Source organism: Lissotriton helveticus, chromosome 1_1 (assembly GCF_964261635.1).
Source record: "Lissotriton helveticus chromosome 1_1, aLisHel1.1, whole genome shotgun sequence".
Classification (NCBI taxonomy): Eukaryota; Metazoa; Chordata; class Amphibia; order Caudata; family Salamandridae; genus Lissotriton; species Lissotriton helveticus.
This window is the reverse complement of record NC_136057.1, coordinates 2,088,342,166-2,088,363,425: the sequence shown is the minus strand read 5'-3', so window position 1 is coordinate 2,088,363,425 and position 21,260 is coordinate 2,088,342,166. Positions and strand designations below refer to the sequence as shown.

Sequence of the window (21,260 nt, the reverse complement as noted above, 5' to 3'; positions counted from 1 at the left end):
CCCATTTACCATTATAAATAAATAAGTGTGGGATGAAAAAATTATGGACACCTTAGGTGAAGAATTACTTCTAACTGCTGTACACTTGGGGATCTTTACTGGTGAGCCAATACTGATGGTGGGGTGTCAGGTTGTCAAGTTTGAATTCAGAGGTAGAGAGTCTGAAAGGAAACTTTATGTTGCAGGGAAAAGGCTATTATTTTTGGGTTCGTTGGACCAGAGGAACCTAGAAAATAAGTTGCTAAATATTGAAGAATTCTCTTCACAACACCAATTCAGTGAGTTTTCTGGAAAAGCTGAAATGAAATATTTCTTAAACAGAATTATACTCAGGTCATCCACAAAGTCTGGAATATACTATTTTGTATCAGGAATTATTTCGAGGATGAACTCAACATGTTGACAAAGGAAGGTATTATAGAGAGTATTGGAGCCAGGGAATGGTTAACCTCCTTAGTCGTAGCAAGACATGCCAATGGAAAAGTTAGACTTTGCATTGATTTGCATGACCTTAATCAGAACATCATTGTTGATAAATGTCCACTACCTAAAGTTTGTGAAATGTTGGCATTATTTAATAGTGTTAAATGATTTTCAACTCTTGATCTAACTGTGGCCCATCATCAGGTAGTGTTGCATCCTATCAATAGAAGTTTAACTGCTTTCATCACATCATATGGGTGTTTTTAGTTCCGGCATATTAGCTCCTCCTGCTGCTGTTGTGTTCCAGTGTCTATTGTGCCAACTGTTTAAAAATCAGGAGGCGTTATTTTTTTTCAGGATGACATGCTTATTGTGAGAAAAGACCACATTGAACATAGTCAAAGGGTAAGGGATGTGTTGTCTGTCCTGAATGACAAGGGCCTTAGGGCAAAGTTGAAGAAATGTGAATTTACACTCAGTTCAATATTTGGGTCATGAAACTTCTGAGCGTGGGTGTTACCAAAAAAAGAGTTGGCGCAGGCAATTAAGAATGCACCAGCCCCAAATTTAAAGGATGATGTTAGATCCTTTTTGGGTTTAGCTGAGATTTATGCCACATTTGCCAAGTATGTTTCCACAAAGACATTTCAAATAAGACACCTGTTAAATTCTTTTAGTACATTTGAGTGGAATTAGCAAAAAGACCTGCTAATTCATGGTTAATCTTCCTTTCACTTACCTGATAATAATCATCATCAAGTCCAAGTAACTTTTTCAGCTTCATTTGGATCACAGAATCCTGGGGCGTTTCTTCTTTCACATTGAGGTTTGACAAATGTATTATTTTGGAAGCTGCTTTTGCTCCAATTTGTACTTCCAGGAACAGGTTTTCTACAACTGCATCTGTATGAACTGTCAGCAAACAATCAATAAAAACAGGATGCACTACAGCTTGTTACAGCAATCCGCAAATAATTTAATTTGCTCTAATAAATACCTGGTTTCATCACAAATGTTGCTTCATGTTCTCCAATCACCTTGTAGAGGGCTGAGTTTTTCAGAAATGCAGCATTATGGGATTTTAAATCCAGACAGATTTGAAAACCATAATTTGTGGATTTGGCACATTCATTGAATGTGCTTGGGTTGTGTGGAGCCAGGCGGTGATTTGTTTCCTGTGCAGAGTAGGCATACTTCGTTACCACCAATTCAGAGGATGCATCCTGAAAAAAAAATATCACTTATATTATGAAGGAAGAATTGTGTGAGGAGATAAAGGTATTTGCTTCTCTATTACCTGTTAACACAAGTCACTTGCTCTGCAAGCATTGTTAAACCATGACCTACCAATTTACTTTAGTTCTACTTATTACATTCATGACCCATTGCATGCCATGAACAGTCAGACCATTATTATTATGTATCTCTCAGAACAAAATAAGCAAAAGAGATGGAAATTGTCTTTGGTCCATGAAATTAAGGTATGCAAATTACTAACAACAAAGTATGAAACTGCCTAATGCATTATTATTTGGGAGAACTGTGTACCTTCTTTGCCTGACAAGTTTAAGAGCAAGACATGTTATAAAATGTGTACTTAGGGCCAAGTAAAACCATGGAGTAGACCCGGAGAGCTCATTAGAAATGGCAGCAGTACTTGCTGTAACTGAAATGCACACATGGCACTTAAAGGGAGTTCGCTTATAGGGAAAGTGTTTTAGATAATTAGCAATGGATGTGACATGTAATTGTCACATGGCTTACAGATAAAAAAAAATACAATAAGTAGAAACAAGTATGAATTTTAAAACTTTAAATTAAAAATAGAGCCATAGAGCGCCAACTGCAAATATTTGGTGTGTTAGACCAGGTCAAAGTCAAAGGTTGAGGTCAACCACATAGGAGCGAGTCGGATACAGGGACCAGGTATGCCCTAGTAGAAAGTTTATCTTCGGACTCTGAAACTATGGTGAAGAAATGGTACAAAACAAAGACAGAGCACAGCACAAATAAGTGATAACTGACTACCCCCGTCAGGAAAAGTTATTTAATACATAGAACATAGGGACACTGTATCCAGCAAATGATCTTCACCGCTGTGGTCAGATTTTTTACAGCAATGGTACAGCCACGATAAATCACCATTTGGGATATGGATAACAATTGTCCAAATCCCTATTGCGACATCCTATAGTAGACCAGCGTCAATGTTTAAGCCAACATGAAAGCACAAGTGGGAAAAGATAAAGTTGGCAGCTAGCGTGGAGCCTACTTTACAACGTCTTCATGTTGCCAGAATCAGTAAATGTAGCGAACATGCAATCCACTACGCCCAGTAGGTGTTTGAGCAATTCTTTAAAATGAGTAAATGAGGCAGGGAACAGCCGCCGTTAGCCCGCTGGTTGTCCACGTATTGGAAGAGTACGATAGCTCCTCCAAACAAACGTTAGCCCTCAGCAAGTATCAGGTGTATTACAAATAGAGCCATAGAGTGCCAACTGCAAATATTAGGTGTGTTAGACCAGGTCAAAGTCAAAGGTTAAGGTCAACCACAAAGGAGCGAGTCGGATACAGGGACCAGGTATGTCCTAGTAGAAAGTTTACCTTCGGACTCTGAAACTATGGTGAAAAAGTGGTAGTCAACCAGTTTTCGGTGGGACAAGCTGCAATATGGATCCAAAGCGGGGCTCGATGACAGCAGGTTGCTGAAGAGTAGGGTTCTGATGCGGTCATCAATTAAAGCAGGAGCAATCAAGGTCTGTGCCCCGGAAGGCCTTTATGTGTACCAGAAGCTGTTAGGTGTTGGTCCAGGTGAAGCCCTCTATGTTCGTACTTAGAATTTGTTCTGAAAATCATATTTCCTTCAGCGGGGCAAACAAGCAAGCTGAGGTTAACCATCATTTTGACATCAATGACTGTGTCTTAAACAGCAGTTGCGTTCTCCAATGGTTTTCTAGATAGAAAGTTGACATAAAAGTCCCAGATCTTGCGGTCAGGGGACAAGAGGAATACACTCTAACATCAGCCAAAGGTTCATGACCTGGGTGCCCCACCTGGGTGTTAGGATACACTCCAACAGTGGCCAGAAGCATGATCCAGGGTAGTTTTACTTGGTACTTTAACAGTTAGGTAGTTGCAGGGAAAAGGCCTTGTGTGTCCCCGGAGCACAAACTGGTCAGCCAACTGACTCTGGGAGTCACTTCTGGGCTACTGGGTTTAAGGCAAGCAGACCCAGTTTTCCTTTAGGTATCAAACAGCAGGGCAGCACTTTATCTGATTTTCACAGGTCCAGGAGTGTTTTCTGTGGGAACCAGAGATGCCATATGTATCCCTAGAAACCAGCCTGTGGATGGGGGAAACTACTATCCACCCCCTATCCAATGTAGGGAAATTTCCCACTGGGTTTGGAGCGAAGCTGACTAGAAAGAGAAAAAGTAAACAGGCCTAGGTTTGAGCTGCATCTGCCTGTGACAGGGTAGGTATCCTTTGAATCTCATGAAGGGGCTTAACACAACCGACCAGGCCATCCTGCTGAAGGATAAAAAACACCTCTCCACACCCAAGCCCTTTGTCCACTGTCTCGGAGTAATCCACATCTCACCATTGGAGAGCCATCAGCAGTTAGGTGACACTAGACACTGGCAGAAAGGCCCCTTTCGGCTTAGGCAGGAAATCAATATTTTTCTAAAAGTGTCATTTTCAAAAAAGCAATATAAAATCTTGACAATTATGTTGGATTTAAAATTACTATTAAACATAGGCCTTAAACCGTTTCTATGATGAGTTATAACGGGGAAGGCCCTGAAAACTCTCTGACCTGGGTCAGTTAAGCAAGTGCGTGTGAGGATGGTCAGAGACTATAGATTTTTGAAAACATCAAATGTTAAACATAAGCAAAACATAACTTAAATCATCATAGTTCATAGATCCAGTAGGTATTTAATTTTCATACATAAGTAACTGGATATTCAGTCTAGTTCGCTGAGTACCCAAAGACATTGGGTTGCAAAGTTATACACACAAGCATATCCATTAATTTCATAAGTCAATTAATATTATGCACCTGAATGAGGAACAAGAAAAAAATTATATTCACGATTCTTTCTAAGGATAGCTTGAATTTAGTAAAATAACATAACATAGTATACACATTTCAAAACGATGCGCTCAAAGTGAACAAGAAAAGAGGTAGTTAGAAGGGATGGGTGTGATGGAAAAGGGTGAGGACTGGGTAAAGGTGTTGTGATCCTGTTGTAATCACAGTAAAATCAAGTGAAACCTTTACAGTCTATTTTAGATCCTAAGTTCCATAAAGCTCTTAAACATAGAATCAGTATCGTTACATATTTTACTCCTATATTCAGAGCGATGGCATGGTCTAGTCGTCGACGTTTCGACCCCTGGTTTAAGGGTTTGTTAGAAACCTCATGCTGGGGTCTTCATCAGGACAAGAGGAACAGGAGCGCTTTACGTAAGGCCATCCAGTGGCTCTTAGGTTGGAATCATCATTGGTTCATGTAAGGAGATGTACTGGGTCGGTGGGTTTATCAAATCACTTTCATCTTGTAGTCCACTGGTAAGTTGTGTTCAGACAGTATACAGGAGGGTGCGATAAACTTCACACTATTTATTTGTATCTCATCGCTTCGGGAGCGTGTCTGTATCTGTCACCGCCGGCTGCAGGAAACAGTCTGAGCTGCCTCGCGGTGCAGCAGCAAGATACTGCCAGGCAGTATCTTGCCAGACAACTTACCAGTGGACTACAAGATGAAAGTGATTTGATAGCCCCACCGACCCAGTACATCTCCTTACATGAACCAATGATGATTCCAACCTAAGAGCCACTGGATGGCCTTACGTAAAGCGCTCCTGTTCCTCTTGTCCTGATGAAGACCCCAGCATGAGGTTTCTAACAAACCCTTAAACCAGGGGTCGAAACGTCGACGACTAGACCATGCCATCGCTCTGAATATAGGAGTAAAATATGTAACGATACTGATCCTATGTTTAAGAGCTTTATGGAACTTAGGATCTAAACTAGACTGTAAAGGTTTCACTTGATTTTACTGTGATTACAACAGGATCACAACACCTTTACCCAGTCCTCACCCTTTTCCATCACACCCATCCCTTCTAACTACCTCTTTTCTTGTTCACTTTGAGCGCATCGTTTTGAAATGTGTATACTATGTTATGTTATTTTACTAAATTCAAGCTATCCTTAGAAAGAATTGTGAATATAATTTTTTTCTTGTTCCTCATTCAGGTGCATAATATTAATTGACTTATGAAATTAATGGATATGCTTGTGTGTATAACTTTGCAACCCAATGTCTTTGGGTACTCAGCGAACTAGACCGAATATCCAGTTACTTATGTATGAAAATTAAATACCTACTGGATCTATGAACTATGATGATTTAAGTTATGTTTTGCTTATGTTTAACATTTGATGTTTTCAAAAATCTATAGTCTTAAACCATTTCTATAGCTGCTCCCAAGCTGAAACTAAGCACAATAGGTTGTGATAGTATTATCCAGTGTTTTCCAATAGGAGAGCCAGCCTTGCCACAGTGAAAATGGAATGTTTAGGCCTGGCAAAAGGTTTGTTTTGACAGGTTGAAATGGAAATTTTAAAACTGGACACCAAGAAGGACGGGTCAGGTCTGGAGACATGTTTTACAGTTTTACATTAGTGGCTGGCACAGTGTGTTTAGTAATATTTGTGTAAATTGATGACAGTTAACATTAAAACAAATTTTGTCTGTAGTTCTTTCAGACCCAAAAGAATTATGCTGATTGGTCCATTTTACAAACAGTTTTATGGGACTACGCAAACAAATAATTGTTTGTGCACAAAAAATGTATATGCACAAAATAAATGTATATATGTAAATTTTCTTTGCTGCTAAGTAAAAAGATTATTGTGTCAAAAATATTGCATACTCAAAAATATTGTAGGACAGAATGTAGAAAGTGAGAATATTGTTTTTTAAGGTATATAATGTATATTTTTGTAATATTATTTTATATTATGGGAAATAGTCGAAACACTACAAACTCAGCCATGTGTGTCTGACTACGGGAGCGTTACCATGCTTGCCTTAACCATGCATATGCCTTAACCACACATATGCGTGGTTAAGGCAGTGCGCTATCTAGCTGCTGCACGGCGGAACACGAAAGCAGGAAGACCTTGGATGAGGAAGCGGAGGACACGGTGATGTAAGTGGGGCTGGGGCCGGGTCTTTGGGGTGTGTCGTTTTTATGGTTTGGGGGTAGTTTTCAGGGCTGGGGGTCCGGGCAGTTTTCAAGACAGTGGGTTTTGGGTAGTGTACAGGGCTTGGGGGTGGTCAGGGTAGTTTTCAGGGCTGTGGGTGTTGGGCAATTTTCAGGGTTGGGGTCGATTTTAGGGCACAGGGGATCAGGGTCATTTTTTTAATAAAGGGTTAGGGTGTTAGGCCTAAGGACAGTTGGAGGGGGTCGGGTAGTTTTAGGGATATTGGGGGTGGGGTAGTGTATGTAAAGGGGCAGGGTTTTAGGCCTCAGGGCAGAGGAAGGGGAATGTTTTTTGTTAGTTTTTAGGGCTAAGGGGGATATTGGTCGTTTTTTAAATTAGGGTTTAGGGTTTTAGGCCTAAAGGCAGTGGAAGGGGGTTGGGGTAGTTTTAGGGAAAGCTCAGGGGTGGGAGAGGGTCTAGGATGGTTTTGAGCCTCAGGGCGGGGGGGGCAGGTAGTGGGTATGTAGATTGGGGAGGTGGGTCGGAGTAGTAGCAAACTTAGCCATGCACACCTCTTTACCATTTATGCCTTTATCACAAAATTGTGTGGTACAGCATATTTGTGAATCGTACTGCGTGGTAGAGCCATACATGGTTTAGCCATACGTGCCTCTATCATACAACTTTATATTATCATTCTCATCAAAATAGTTGCATAAAATATAATTTTTTAATTAATATAATATACATTATTTGTTGTATTGTAAGGTATTATTAATGTTATATTTGGATCTTGTGTTTTAGTATATTTTTAAATTATAGTGTGTCTTTTTTTATTTAATAAGAAATTACTAATTTATGGGTTTGTAAGGGATTACAGTGGAAATTACTTAAAGTGTGAACAATGTTTTACATTTTTTTATGGCAACTAAATTGTTGACTTTTGATTAATTGTGCAATTTATTTAATTAATTGTCATTTTAATTATGCTATTTACATAGTAGTAGTAGTAGTAGAAAAGCTTTATTCGATTTCACAAGTATATAAATCATAAAAGCAACAGTGCATTCATTGAGTCATACAATCCAGTAAGTTACAGATGAGAACAATAAATACATCCATAAAAAGTTTTAAGAACAGATTAAACTCTTCCTTTTCGTCAAGATACTTTTTAACCCCTTCGACGCTCATGACGAGCCCAGCTCGTCATGGAGTTTCCATTGGTTTCAATGGAAATTACATGGGAATCAACAAATAGGCTTAGCATCCAAGTGGTTAAAAAGCCTGTCATTATACTGACACAGTTTATATCATTTAAAAATTGTAAAAACAATAGAGCCGGGCGACATTGACGCCATGAACCCTGTTTTAAAAATGGTTTGATCCAACTGGTCCTTTCTGCTGAATAAAATTTACAAAAAAATATTACGTGCAACGTATATTGATCTGATAGGTTGTCGCACGGGCATTTACAGAGCTTTCTGGACCAATTGTTTACTTTAGGGAAGGTAATTAGGCGAAAGAAGTAGTCAAATCTAAATCTTATCAGGGTGTACCTATTATACCCCTCCTGACACCAGACCAAGTAGGGTTGAATTGAGGCTGGGACCAAGGTAAGTTGGTGTTGTAATACCTTTTTTTGTTTAATTCCACTCCTAGTCTTAATGTTTCAAGTTGATTCCAACAGAGTGACTTTAAATCTTTCCTCGTAATGTTATGTAGGGAGTCTGGCTTATGAGAAAACTCTGATCTCCCCAAGTCGTTTGTAAAATTGCGTATATAACTCAGCAATGGAATCTTAGCGGCCTGATCCAGTCCCAAGGTATCTTTGATTATTTCTCTATTTAAATCTAAGTCAGGTGAGGTCCATGCTCTATGCCATAGCAGTAGGGGTTGCATGCTTATCAGATCGCTAATGTAGCGGACACCCAGTTCGGAATGACAATTAAAAACAGAAGTACTTTGGGAAATGGCTAAAATAAATCTTAAGAAAGCATTTTCTTCCTTTTGAATGGATGTAGTATCATAGGCTCCCCAGACACCTGCTCCGTAAATAGCTGTACTTATACACTTACCCTGCTAAATTTTTAGAAGGATTTCAGGGGGCCTTTTCCCCATTTTTTTTAGCAAATATCATTAATGCTGCCGTTACTCTTTTAAACATTAATGTCCTACTTTTTATAGCTGGTCCCCAGGATCCTGATTCTTCTAGTACAATGCCTAAGTAGGAAAATAATTTGGTGGGTGCAATTTTCTCGTTCCCAGCAAACAGGGGACAGGATCTATTCTTGCCTCTCCCACAGTTCATAACTAAAGTTTTTTTAACGTTAAGTTTCAGGCCCCTGTTGTCCATAAAATTTATATAAGCATCAAGTGCCGTCTGAAGACCAATTTGAGTTCTCGCCATTAAGACGGCATCATCGGCATACAGGAGCGATACAATCTTATTATGGTTACCCTGGGGTGAGTCTCGTACTCTAGCCGTCAATTCCTTTTCCAGATCGTTGGTGTCTAAAGTAAAAAGAAAAGGGGCGAGGACGGAGCCTTGTCTGACTCCTCTCCTTACATGAAAAGACTTGGTGCACTCACCTTTTAAACCGAATCTCACCTTGGCTGTAGCACCCGCGTAAAGTTGTCTTAAAAATGATATTAGTACCTCATCTACCTTGAAATCTGATAAAATCTGCCATAACCGGCTATGGATTACGCAGTCAAAAGCCGTGCTTAAGTCAACAAATGCTGCATATAATTTACCTCCCTTGGCCTGAGTATATTTTCCATGTAGGATGGAAAAATTTAGCACCTGCTCAATGGTGTCCCGCCCCTCCCTGAACCCATATTGTACTGGACTTAGTACATTAGTATCTTCCACCCCCTGTTGGAGGCGATTCAAAATAACCCTGCCTGTGACCTTCATAAAAGAATCCAGCAGGGATATTGGACGATAGCAGGAGGGGTTAGCCCAGTCCACTTTTTTGAATATAGGGATGATTACCGACTCGGACCAGGTTTTGATAAAGCCCTTCTCGCAGCTAGCTTCTAGGACTCTGGTTAAAAGTAGTGACCAGAGCTCGACCGAGTATTTAAATAGAACAATCGGGGTGCCATCAGCGCCCGGCGCTTTGCCTCCCTTACTTTGTTTTATGGCTGCGTATACTTTTTTATTACTGATGTTGATTTTGATTTGTACACATTTTTCTGGACCCTCCTGGGTTTCCATCCCCATATGTGCTATTTTATCCATCCCCCCAGGATTATATACTTCTGAGAAGAAATCTATCCAAGAATCTTCCGTTATGGCCACCTCGATTCTTGCTCCGTCCCCTGAGCTAAAAAACGTGCCTTGACGGCTCCCCAGAAGAGTGAGCTGTCCCTCTTTGTGAGGCTTCAAATAGGTTGGTCCAGGCCTGATCTTTAATTTCCCGCTTGAGTCTGTTTCTTGCTAAATTGTATTCCTTCCTGCATCTCCTGACTTCTTCAGTGTCTCTCCTTGGAGTTTGTAGGGCCTTTTTTAATTGGGAATGGGCCTTTGTACAATTAGAGTCAAACCAACCATTTTTGTCGGGTTTGAAATCTCTATTGGGGCTGTTCAGATTTTTGGGGATTATCCTTGTAATGACAGCAAAGGAACCCAATATGTCGGTATATGATGCATCTTCCTGCCGGAACTTTAAAATTGAATTTATTGCCTGCATAATTATTTTCTTATTAGTGACCTTGGGGTCGTTCTTGGCCCATCGAAGGGAATACCCATTTTGTCTATGCAGAATGCACCCTTGAGTCCAGGCTAGGCTCTCTACCAGTGAACTTGACTTTTTGTGGGGGAATAAGATATTAATACTAAGCGGGAGGTGCTCACTAATCCCAACTGTGTGTGTGACGAAATCCGCTGCCCAGGTTGCATAGCTGTTAGAAAGAATAATAAAATCAATCAGGGTACTGTGTCCTCTTCCTACAAATGTGGGACTGAAATCAACAGTGGGTGAGCATAATAAGTTTGCGAAACCTAGGTTATGTGTTGCCATAACTTCGTTGAAACTATCACCCCCATTAGAGTGGGTAAATTGGGGCTGGTGATCATCGTCATCAACCTCACAATCGCCACATCCGCACAAGAACTGTTGGCAGAGGTTGTGATTCAAATCGCCTCATTGAGGTCATGTAACATATTGCAAACTAGGCCCTTGTCCAAGTTAATATACATGTTAATGATAATTAGCTCAACCAGCGAGGACGCTTTGATAGCAACAATTTGGTAGTAACTGCACGATTTCACAATTTTTGTCCCCGCAGTCCCCAAGAGATTTGTAACATAAACACAGGTCCCCCCTTTATGCCTCCCATGACTCGAGTAACCCGCTGGAACATGGAACGTTTTAAAACCATCAAGATGAATTTCCTCCAAAGACCAGGGGCCAGATGTAGGTCACCAAATACCGGTCGGTAATGGCCGATTTCGGCCTTTACCGACCGGTATTTGGTGATTGAGATGTAGGGGGCCTATATTTTACAGAATCGGTAAATTTACCGATCCGGTAAATTTACCGATTCTGTAAAATACCGAATTGGTATATTTACCGAATGTGTCAATCCATATGTAGGTGGCACTAAATGCCATTTACCTATATCTGGCCCCAGGTCTCCTGGAGGCATAGGATGTCGAAATTTCTAATAAAGTCGCCCCACATGGGATTATTGATCTTGGATTGGAGCCCAGATATATTCCAAAATGCTACCCTCGCCCTTCCCTGTACAAACGACTCTTGGGTTCCATGGGTATCCACACTCCCCATCCCATAATCCTCCCCACATATTTCTCTGGGGACCGAGATGTTACCTACGTCCCTACCAAATGCTCTAGAGTCTAATTGCGACAGTTCGTTCAGATGTACATTTTGAGCCTGTTCTAGCATAGCGGTGCCCGTAATAACATCCACAGGAGGAATGAATTGGGGAGCGGCAATTTTTAGGACTTTGTCGATAACATTCCTACCCACGTAAGTAGTTTTGCCCTCTTGTCCCGGGTCGTCCAAAATTGGGGGGGCTGAGTAGCTGGATGGGATTCTACATTCACGGGGAGCCCTGAGTAGTGTAGGTCAATCAACCTCATCTAGCGAGTATAGAGGGCCAAACCTATTTGTGACTTCCAGGTTACACCTCGATGGGTTGTTAAGAGGGTGGCCAAAGGGGGGGATGTTAAGCTTGTTGGTCATTTTAGGTTGATAGAAGAAACCAAGTGGGAGCACTTTAATACCCACCACCCACTTTCTGTTGTCTCCACCCCGGTTTAGAATTTCCTGGACTAAGGATGGAGAGGCAAGTGATAAGACTATACAATCCCCGTCAAAGGACTTTATGCTTGGACCGAGCCACCTTACTCGTCTCACCATTTTAAATGAGTGAAACATTTCTTGTGTTAAACCCGTTTTCAGTCCCAGGAAGTGTATGGCTTTGTTTCTCAACGTTACCCAGTTTTCCCTTTCACCGTCTTCCACTGTGGGAACGTTGGCCAAAACCAGTGTGTAAGGGGCTGCCGCAGGGGGGAGATTCAGGTTTGGCAGAATATTGCCTTCATCTTGGTGGGAAAGGTTTCTACTGACCGTTATTCTAGGTCCAGCTGCCGCGGGCAGGGAAGTGCATTGCCTGCTATTTTTATGAATGGCAGATACGGGGAGGTTATCTTTACGCGGGTTGCTAGGCTGGCTAGGCTGGATATTACTCGCCCTACTGGGAACATCGTGTTTGCTATGTACATCTTTCGCTTGCGCTGTAAGAGTTGACAGGGTGGACTCTATCAGTCCCAGTCTATTCCCCATCAAGGCTATGGCTTCTTTCACAGACGTAGTTAGATCGGCGATTGATTTCATGATGTCTCCATATTCTATGTTATTTTGGCCCTTGCTTGAACATTGATCACTAGTGGGTTTAGAACACACTTTTCTTTTCTTCCTTGCTATCTTGTTTGCCTCTTTCCCTGTCTAAAGTCTACTTTTGGACTTTAGATCTTTAGGGGTTAATGGAGCTTCATGGATCTGGGGCGGTAAAATCGTAAGGGGAGGTTTCTTAGACACACATACTCTTTTTTGAGGGGGAAGATCTGATCCCTCTAGGTCCATTGCAGAGATCTCACCACTACCCTGCTGCACACACCCATTACGAAGATTGGGGGGGATACATTTACTGTGAAAATGGCAGGTACATCGTTTGATTCATTTCGAGCAGGACCGTTAATACTAGTGGCGGACGAGCCAGACAACCCTTTGTTAAGTTTTTCCTCTACATTGGAAATTTGTTTCTCTATAGCTCCTACTGCCCCCGTCAGATATGTATTTAGGGTCGTACTAGACTCTTTAACATTGGACGTTCTCTTGCCCGGTGGGCTATTGTGTAACTTCCTTTTCCCCATTTGTTAGGAGGCCGATAAGTTACAACTATACACTGAACAGTTAATGGGACTATAATCTTTGCCGTTATTTCACCGGAAAGTTTGGTAGGTACTAATATGCCAATACCCAACACGCCCTCCCAGCTTTCGTGTGCAAACTATACAGAATGTTTTAAAGAGTTAATCAAGGTACGTGAGGGTTATCTTATCGGGCAGTTGATAATTGCCGCAGGGTTTCTTTCACAGTCCCCTGTTGGCCCTCTGAAGTGTTAGCAGACCCAAAAAGTATATTAAAATACAGGCCCGAGTCAGTTAAGGGTTTAAGCAAGTAACAAAGTTTATACACAGGAATGTCAATTACCCTGGATTCAAATGTTCCTTCCGATCAGCAGCGAATAATGGAACCAAGAGACCTGGCCCAGCCCGGCCTCCTCCGGCCTATGATGGCTTTAGACGGCCCGCCCTTGTCCCGGGCTTCTCCCGGCGCCGCCCGCTCGCGTCCCGCGTTGCGTGGGGGAATGCGGCGCTTTAAGCGCGATGACAGCGCCTCCCCCAGCAGCAGCAGCTGTGTAGAATTGGGCTCAAGGGCAGCGAGGGCAGTCAGGTGCAACCTGGGACCACGAGTCCCACCAAGGCAACAGGCACGTCAGGACGGGCGCCTCCAAACACGCACAGGACGGGAGCAAACAGCAGCAAAGATCCTCAGATCAGGAGAAAAAACATTTGAAATGGGCCCGCGCTGCGTGGGGGAAGCCGGCGCTTTAAGTGCAATGTCAGCGCCTCCCCCAGCAGCAGCAGCTGTGTAGAATTGAGCTCAAGGGCAGCGAGGGCAGTCAGGTGCACCCTGGGACCACGAGTCCCACCAGGGCAACAGGCACGTCAGGACGGGCGCCTCCAACCACGCACAGGACGGGAGGAAACAGCAGGAAAGATCCTCAGGTCAGGAGAAAAACAATTTGAATTGGGCCCCGCTATTTACATAATTTGTAATTGGTAGATCAGATTCATAACCTTCTTAAATAAAATGCATATGTATTAATTGTTTTAATTTTAATTGTTACATTAGATCATTCAATATGAATAATATTTAATTTTTATATATGTTATATGTAACTTCAATTGCTTGTGCATTTTTTTCATGGTAATCATAAAGGGAATGCATTTATTCTAAATATGTTTCATATTTCAAGTTTCTTTTTTATTTCTAATATAAATGTTTTATTTTTCTAATTGAATTTTATTTTATTTTATTTATTTTGAAGGAATATTCTTATATTTTAAATATGTTTAAATATTTTTTGTTTGTTTTGTACTTACATTTTTTTTAAATGTAGGAGTTGGAAGAATACATCCAAACCCTCGAATATTCAAAACTTTTCCTATTTTTGCTTATATTATATGCTTATACATATTTATTTTCATTTTAAAATGATTTATGACAAGAAATATATTGTAATTTAAAAAGAAATGTTTTATTTGAATTGGTTATGTGTTAATTTCCTGTTGTAACTACACATTATATGTATGTATATGTTTTCTGTAATGTTTGTTATTTATATATTTCCTTTTTATTAATATTTATGCATTTAATGTACTTTTTTATTGTTTACCTATTGGTCTCATTTTTTAAAGTATATTTATATATTTGATTTTCATTCCACATTGCATAATGAGTCTTGAGTTCATCCATGTATTCTCTTGTAAAGGTGCCCAAGATCAGGCAGGTCAGAAAGGAAGGTTGCTCTTTCTCCAATTTAGCCACACAAGCATAGAACCACCTTCCTGTGGAGCTCTGTACTGTGAGCTCTGACCTACTTTTCAGAAACAGTCTTAAAACCTGCCAATTTGCTTTGGCTTGCTCAGGGTCATTCCACTACTACTACTCTTCAGCGCCAGGACACTCCTAGGATCAGCTGGGCATTATCAATAAATTAGTTATTTAATTCATAAAAGAAATAACAAATGATGTATTTTAAACATTCTGAACAAACTTGATAGAATTATAACCTGATTTTTAGATTTGACACTATTTATTGGGCTACTGGCAGTGATCTTTGAAAAGGAGATTAAATGTTTGGCAATGTCTACACATTAAAGTACAAAGGATATTATGACCAGTTTCTGAAAAATGATTTCAAGGTGACAATTCGTTTTGCAAGACATGGCGCCCATGATAGATCCATTTTTGACTGAAAGTATATTTTCAATCTGCTCATCAGGACATTGCAAGATATGCTTGTTTGAAGCAGCATATGTGTACAGACATAAATATATTTGGTGTAGTGTGTTAACGTGTAATGCACCTGATGTTGAATGCATGACTGGTAAAGAACAGGTTTGATTCCTTATGCATCTGTCAGTCATACTGAGATTAATAATTGCCAACTAATTGGCAATTTTAACGCATAATATTTAGTCTGCCAGGTGAAAGTGCTATTCTAACTTAAAATAATAGTTTGCTTGACACCCACATTGAACAGTTTCTATATTACCGCAAAATTGAGATTCACCTGAGCAGGAAGACATCAAGATGTTTATTAAAGAGATGGGAAAAAGGTAGTTACCTTAAAGTACCTTGGGGAAGATTGATCCATTTAGATATATTGTCTGGTGAACCTTGCTCCAGTTCAATGTATTGTCTGGTGTGCTATGCACAATTATTTGCAGAAGATGTGTGTAGGTTCTGGCAGTCAGTTTAAGGATCTTAATCCTAGTAAGATCTGAATATGAATTGGGAGGTTGAGTAGTCTTTTGGCACCTAATGGAATCTCTGTAACTTGCAACGCAATAAGACTGAACCTCCAAAGTAAAGGCCATTTTATAGCCTAGCTGGTAGAGCAATTCTTTGGTGTTGTGGTAAATATCTAGGAATAGAAATCTAATTTCAGCATTTTGAAGCATGATTTGAAAACACATTTATCTTGTGCTATGAGGAAGACACTTAGAGTCCTCACTTGGGCTGAATCATTTGGCAGTGGGCATAGTTGTCGAGGCCACATTGTTTATAGTTTTCGTTTGATCAGTTTGCCACATGTCCATACCTATGTTTCTGACCTGTTTAATTTTATGGGTTTGATACACTTTATTGATTAAATGCTTGGAGACACTGTGCAATTGAGCATGAGTCAAGGTCTGGTGGGTTTTCAAGCTCAATTATGAATTGTGTGTCATATGCATAATTGCAACATTTGAGATTGAAGGAGGAGATAAGGTCCATTAGAAGGCTTAGGTAAATATTGAAGTGGAGTAGTGAAATGATAAAGCCTTGAGGTACCCCAGTTGTAGAACTGAATGGTGCTGAAGGAATGGGAGTGAATGGCATAGTGACGAATCTCTCTGAAAGGATGAAATTATTTCAGTAAACCATTCAATGCTTCCTAATGTTGTCAAGTCCCTTTAGAAATGTGTGTTGGTACTTTTGTGACTCTCTTTTTCTGTATTTCCTTAACCAGTGTGAATCAGGAATACCATATTTCACTGGTGAACAGTGTTGTGCAAGTGGATTTATGATCAAGGACTAGTGACTGAGGCAGTAGGATTTAATCTGATGAAACAATAGATCAAATATTATTATTCTGCCCGAAATATGCTAAACACCGAAGGCACTGGATAGTGTCTTTATTTTGTTCTCTAGGTGTCAGACATTATAGGGTAGCATTGAGAATGTGGACAGCTGATACCTCTCAAGTTATAACTTCTCATTCGCCAAATACTTTAAGAGCATTTGGCCTATCTGGCACAAAATTCGATAAATGCCCTCTCCAACCCTGGTGTTGGACTGCTCATTGACTGTGGATACTTAACATGGCTCTTGTTGATAGTAAACTGGATAGTATGACTGTATAGTTTTAAATTAGTGTTATTATTTATGTATTTACAAATTATTTGTTTTTAATTAATTATTTTAAACTTACATTTTGACACTGAATTTTTTACCTGTACTATATTTTGATACTTTTATGGTCAATGACTGAAATAACGAACGTAAATGAAATTAATGAAATGATGGAATCTGTCCTGTAGGTTAGAAGTAACATAGGTGTACCATGCAAACAGCAAGAGGCCAGTTTTGAGGAAACCTGCTGTTACTTAACTGCCAAGTGATTAGGGTGGCTCTAAGCTGCTACCACTTACTTCATGAATTGTGGATGGCCAGCCATTTATTCTGTGACCTCTTCTAGGGAGCAGTGTTTTATGATCATGAGGCTCTTAGTCAGCTCTCCAGGTTCCTCATCAGCTCTCTGAGTCAGGCACCAGCTCTCCAGGCTCATCTTCACATCACCTTCAGAGCTCCAGGCAACATTAGATCTTCAGCTCACAGGTCAGCTCTCCAAACAACAAGGCAGATCCACAGGTTAAAAGGGAGGTCTTTGGAAGCAGACCTGTCTCCAGGATGCACAGTAGGAATAAGGTTATAGAGTGTGTCCCTCCTGTCCTGGCTCTAGTCATCTTTCCTTGCTCTTGCTACCTGCACCCCAGTCCTCCTTCAGAAGAAATGAAATTGTAATATCCATGCACTGAACCTTGTAAGGGTTGAGGGTTAGTTATTCATGCATGTGTGCTCCATGTAGATGTTGTTCACAGGGAATGACCAGAAAGCATGTATATTCAGGCAACTGATCATATATTACCAGGCCCAAATATACATTAGTATAACATCCACATAACATGACACATACAGACTGAACAGACTATAAAAGATTCAGAAAAAACACAATTAAGCATGTACGAGCCCTGCTGGAAAGGATACACACCCAGAATAACCAGCTCTGCACTGTGTACTACATAATTCTATCTAGGTATTGTCATTCGCTTAGTATTAAGTTTTCAATGATTTAAAGGCACAATTGGTACAAATATGAATAGTACAACGATTAGTAGACCCTCAGGCAAAAAAAAAATTTGAAACTAACTTTCACATAATTTTAAATAAAAATAAATTGTGATTTACAAAACTCTGAAATACTTCCGCCACTATTACACTCCTATCGACAGCGACCCCACTGGCTGTTTGACCACACAAATTACTTCAATGGTCTCTACTGCAGAGACACAGGGTTAGATCAGTAGGAATGAAGCTGTCTTCCTTATCATTAGGGAACCCATAACCCCCTCCTTCTATATCCGACTGAGCATTTACAAGGACCTTCATTCTCCACCTGGACGACCAATTCCCTCCTAGAGACCATGTTCCGCTTCTGGGACTACTAGTTACAACCAGTGGTACAAAAAACTCCATAATTTCTACAGGACACTAGGGATGTGCCATGTTTCATTGAAAACATGCATACCACAAATGAGATTGACATGCTAGTCAAGTTAGATGTAGATGCACTCTACACTGACATCCCCCAGGCAACTACACTAGAGGTTATAGAGACTGCCATTTTAGCTGAAGACAGGAAGTCAACCAACACCAGTCAACTTCATCATAGAGTGTGCTACACTAGCCTTAACTGAAAACATTTTTCAATTAAAAAAACAACTATACCATCAAACCCAGGGGCACATCTGCCCCCAGTTTAGCTTGACTCTACATGGCAGCTTTTGAAAAAGAGATGATCTTCCATGACTCTAATCCCTACAATGCTATCATATTACTTTGGAACTGATACAGTGATTATATTCAGATATTCTGGAAGGGTGAAAGGGTATCATGTTAGAGTTTTAACGCATGGATTAATACTCTCAATCCTTACCCCTGTTTATCCAACACTATTTCTAATAAGAACATTCCCTTTCTTGATCACAGAATCAACAACAAGATGTGTACACACTTTGAACAGAAGCGACATACACCTGACAGCCTGTGATGGACTGTAATTGAGGCATAGCCACTGATGAATAAAAAGGCCCTCTTTAGGAGAGAGCAAAATTGGATCTTTTGACTCTCCACTGATACACAGAGACTGAATGAGGACATCCTTTGGAGTGAACTGAACAAATAGAGCTCCCCAACGACAACTCCCATGCGTGTGTCTCAATACAGCTTCTGATTTAACTTGATACTTTCATCTATACATGTACACAGATACCTATGTTTTTCACATATATGAAAAGAACTACTTGATGGCACCCTAACCTAAGACTCCCCTGCTATGCAGGACCTGTGCAGGGATGTGAGTGGGTGTTGTATTAGGAATACCCTGTAACCAGGTCTCTTTAGCTTTGGAACCTGGATAACTAGCTATGGTAACATATACACATGTGTCTTGAATTCATGTGAATCTGCTCCATCTGTTACCTGGTTGTTATTTGCTACCCCAACTGTGCCTCTAACAGTAGTAATACCATGACAAGGGTGGTACCTTCACTAGGCAAACAAGTAGAGGTTATGATCTTTTTACATGAAGCCTCTAATAGCAAGCAATTGCGAGACGCAGGAATCCAGGACATAGAAGACCTATACTGTGATGGGGCACTACAGCATACACCGCACTCGTGGAAGAAGAAGAACTACCCCCAGACAATTCCAATTGCATCGCTCTCTTATGGCAGCACTCGTCCACAGAACCAGCCACGGACCTCACAGTTTAATATGTACACGTCATGGGTCAAGGAGGATAAGTAACCAAATGGTTCGCAGCCTCACTACGACATCATACAGCTGCTGACCTGTCGCCACTTAGGCAACACTGGGAGACTGAGATAGGCCCTCAGCTTTCAAACTCAGAGTGGTGTTTGATATTGCAGAGACCCACAAACATCCCTAGAAACAAGCACCTATGCCAGATCCAATGTTTCATCCTATACAGAGCATACCTCACACCTGCAAAGATTAACCAATATTTCAAACACCAAAATGCAAAATGTCCCAGATGTTCACTTGCGGATGCAGACTTACTTGGGGATGCCCCACACCGAGGAATACTGGAGAGCAATAGCAGAAGACCTAGCACACTGCACAAGCAGAGACCTTTCCCCAGAATGGCACACATACACATTACATCTACATCGTGGGCACCACAATAATGTTATGTTGTCATGTTAGAAATGTATAAAGCGCGCAAATACCAAAGGTGTCTTAGCGCTGACAGAAGAGACAGGTGAGTGGAGTGTTAAATAGCCAGGTTTGTATCTCCTTCGTAAACTAATTTAATGAAGGAATAGCTCTGAGGTGGAATGGGAGGCAGTTCCAGAGTTTGATAGTGTTGAGGATTATACCTCTACCGCCCCATTGCATCTTTTTAAATGTCGGAACAACTAATTGATTTGCATTGGCAATCCAATTTTTCTGTTGGTCTTGTATCTCTTGAAAGCCGTCCTGAGGAATTCTGGGCCTAAGTTATGCAGTCATTTGTGAGCCAACCAGAGGACTTTAAACTTGGGCTGGCTGCGCATGGGAAGCCAGTGCAGCTCGTGAAGTCCCTGCATAATAGAATGTGATTTAGGAAAAGTAAAAATTAGTCTTGCATTTTGGACTAGTTGTAAACTGACTCATATGTTTTTCTAAAACGGTTAGGTAAAAACTATTACAATAGTCCAGCCTGGGAATTACAAGCAGGGTTAATAAAGTTTTTCTATGACTGTCTGGAATAAAGGAATAATTGTTCTTATAATTTTCATGATATAATAAGCTGTGGATGTGACAGATGATATTTGTGTGCTCACATTAAGGTTGTCATGAATGATGATTCACAAATTCTTCACTTTGGTGACAGGGGAAGGTGGTTGTGGCAAATTATAAGGCCACCAATTGGTGGACCAAGCCGGGGAGGGATTGCCAAACACCATAATCTAGGCGTTTCCTGCATTAAGCTTAAGGCAATGCCCACTCATCCAGCCGCTGATTGCATTGATGCAATTACACCATTTTAGGGGGCCTGATGTGTCATTATGAGTTGCTGCAATTATTAGCTGGGTGTCACCTGCATGCGACGTTACCTCCAGATTGAAACTACTTATAAGCGGGGCTAGTTTAGCTACATAAACGTTAAAAAGTGTGGGGCTAAGGGACGAATCCTATGGAACTCCACAAGACAGTGAGTACGGTGGGAGTTAAAATTCCCTAACATTACTGTTTGAGATCTGTCTCTTAAAAAGTAGGAGAAAAGCTCGAGTGCGAGCCCCTTAACTCCTATTTCCTTTAGACAGCCAATAAGAGTGGTTGGATCAACAGTATAGAAGGCATCAGATAAGTCCAATAAAATCATAACTGCTGAACCTTTGCGATCGACTGCCTTCCTCACTTCCTCCGTTGCATTGACCAAGGCGGTCTCTGTACCATGCCCT

The 21,260-nt window shown here is 40.8% G+C and overlaps 1 protein-coding gene across 3 annotated transcripts in view; it reads right to left on the bottom strand.

Moving 5' to 3' along the window:
- Positions 1–21,260, bottom strand: part of LOC144756098 (vitellogenin-A2-like) — a 607,161-nt gene that overhangs the window by 249,714 nt on the left and 336,187 nt on the right. For all 3 annotated transcript variants that reach the window (XM_078645640.1, XM_078645649.1, XM_078645632.1), the window contains exons 21-22: positions 1,421–1,646; positions 1,163–1,335 (exon numbers count right to left, since the gene is read on the bottom strand). In XM_078645640.1, the coding sequence (XP_078501766.1) occupies positions 1,163–1,335; positions 1,421–1,646 (399 nt within the window). The remainder of the gene's footprint in view (positions 1–1,162; positions 1,336–1,420; positions 1,647–21,260) is intronic.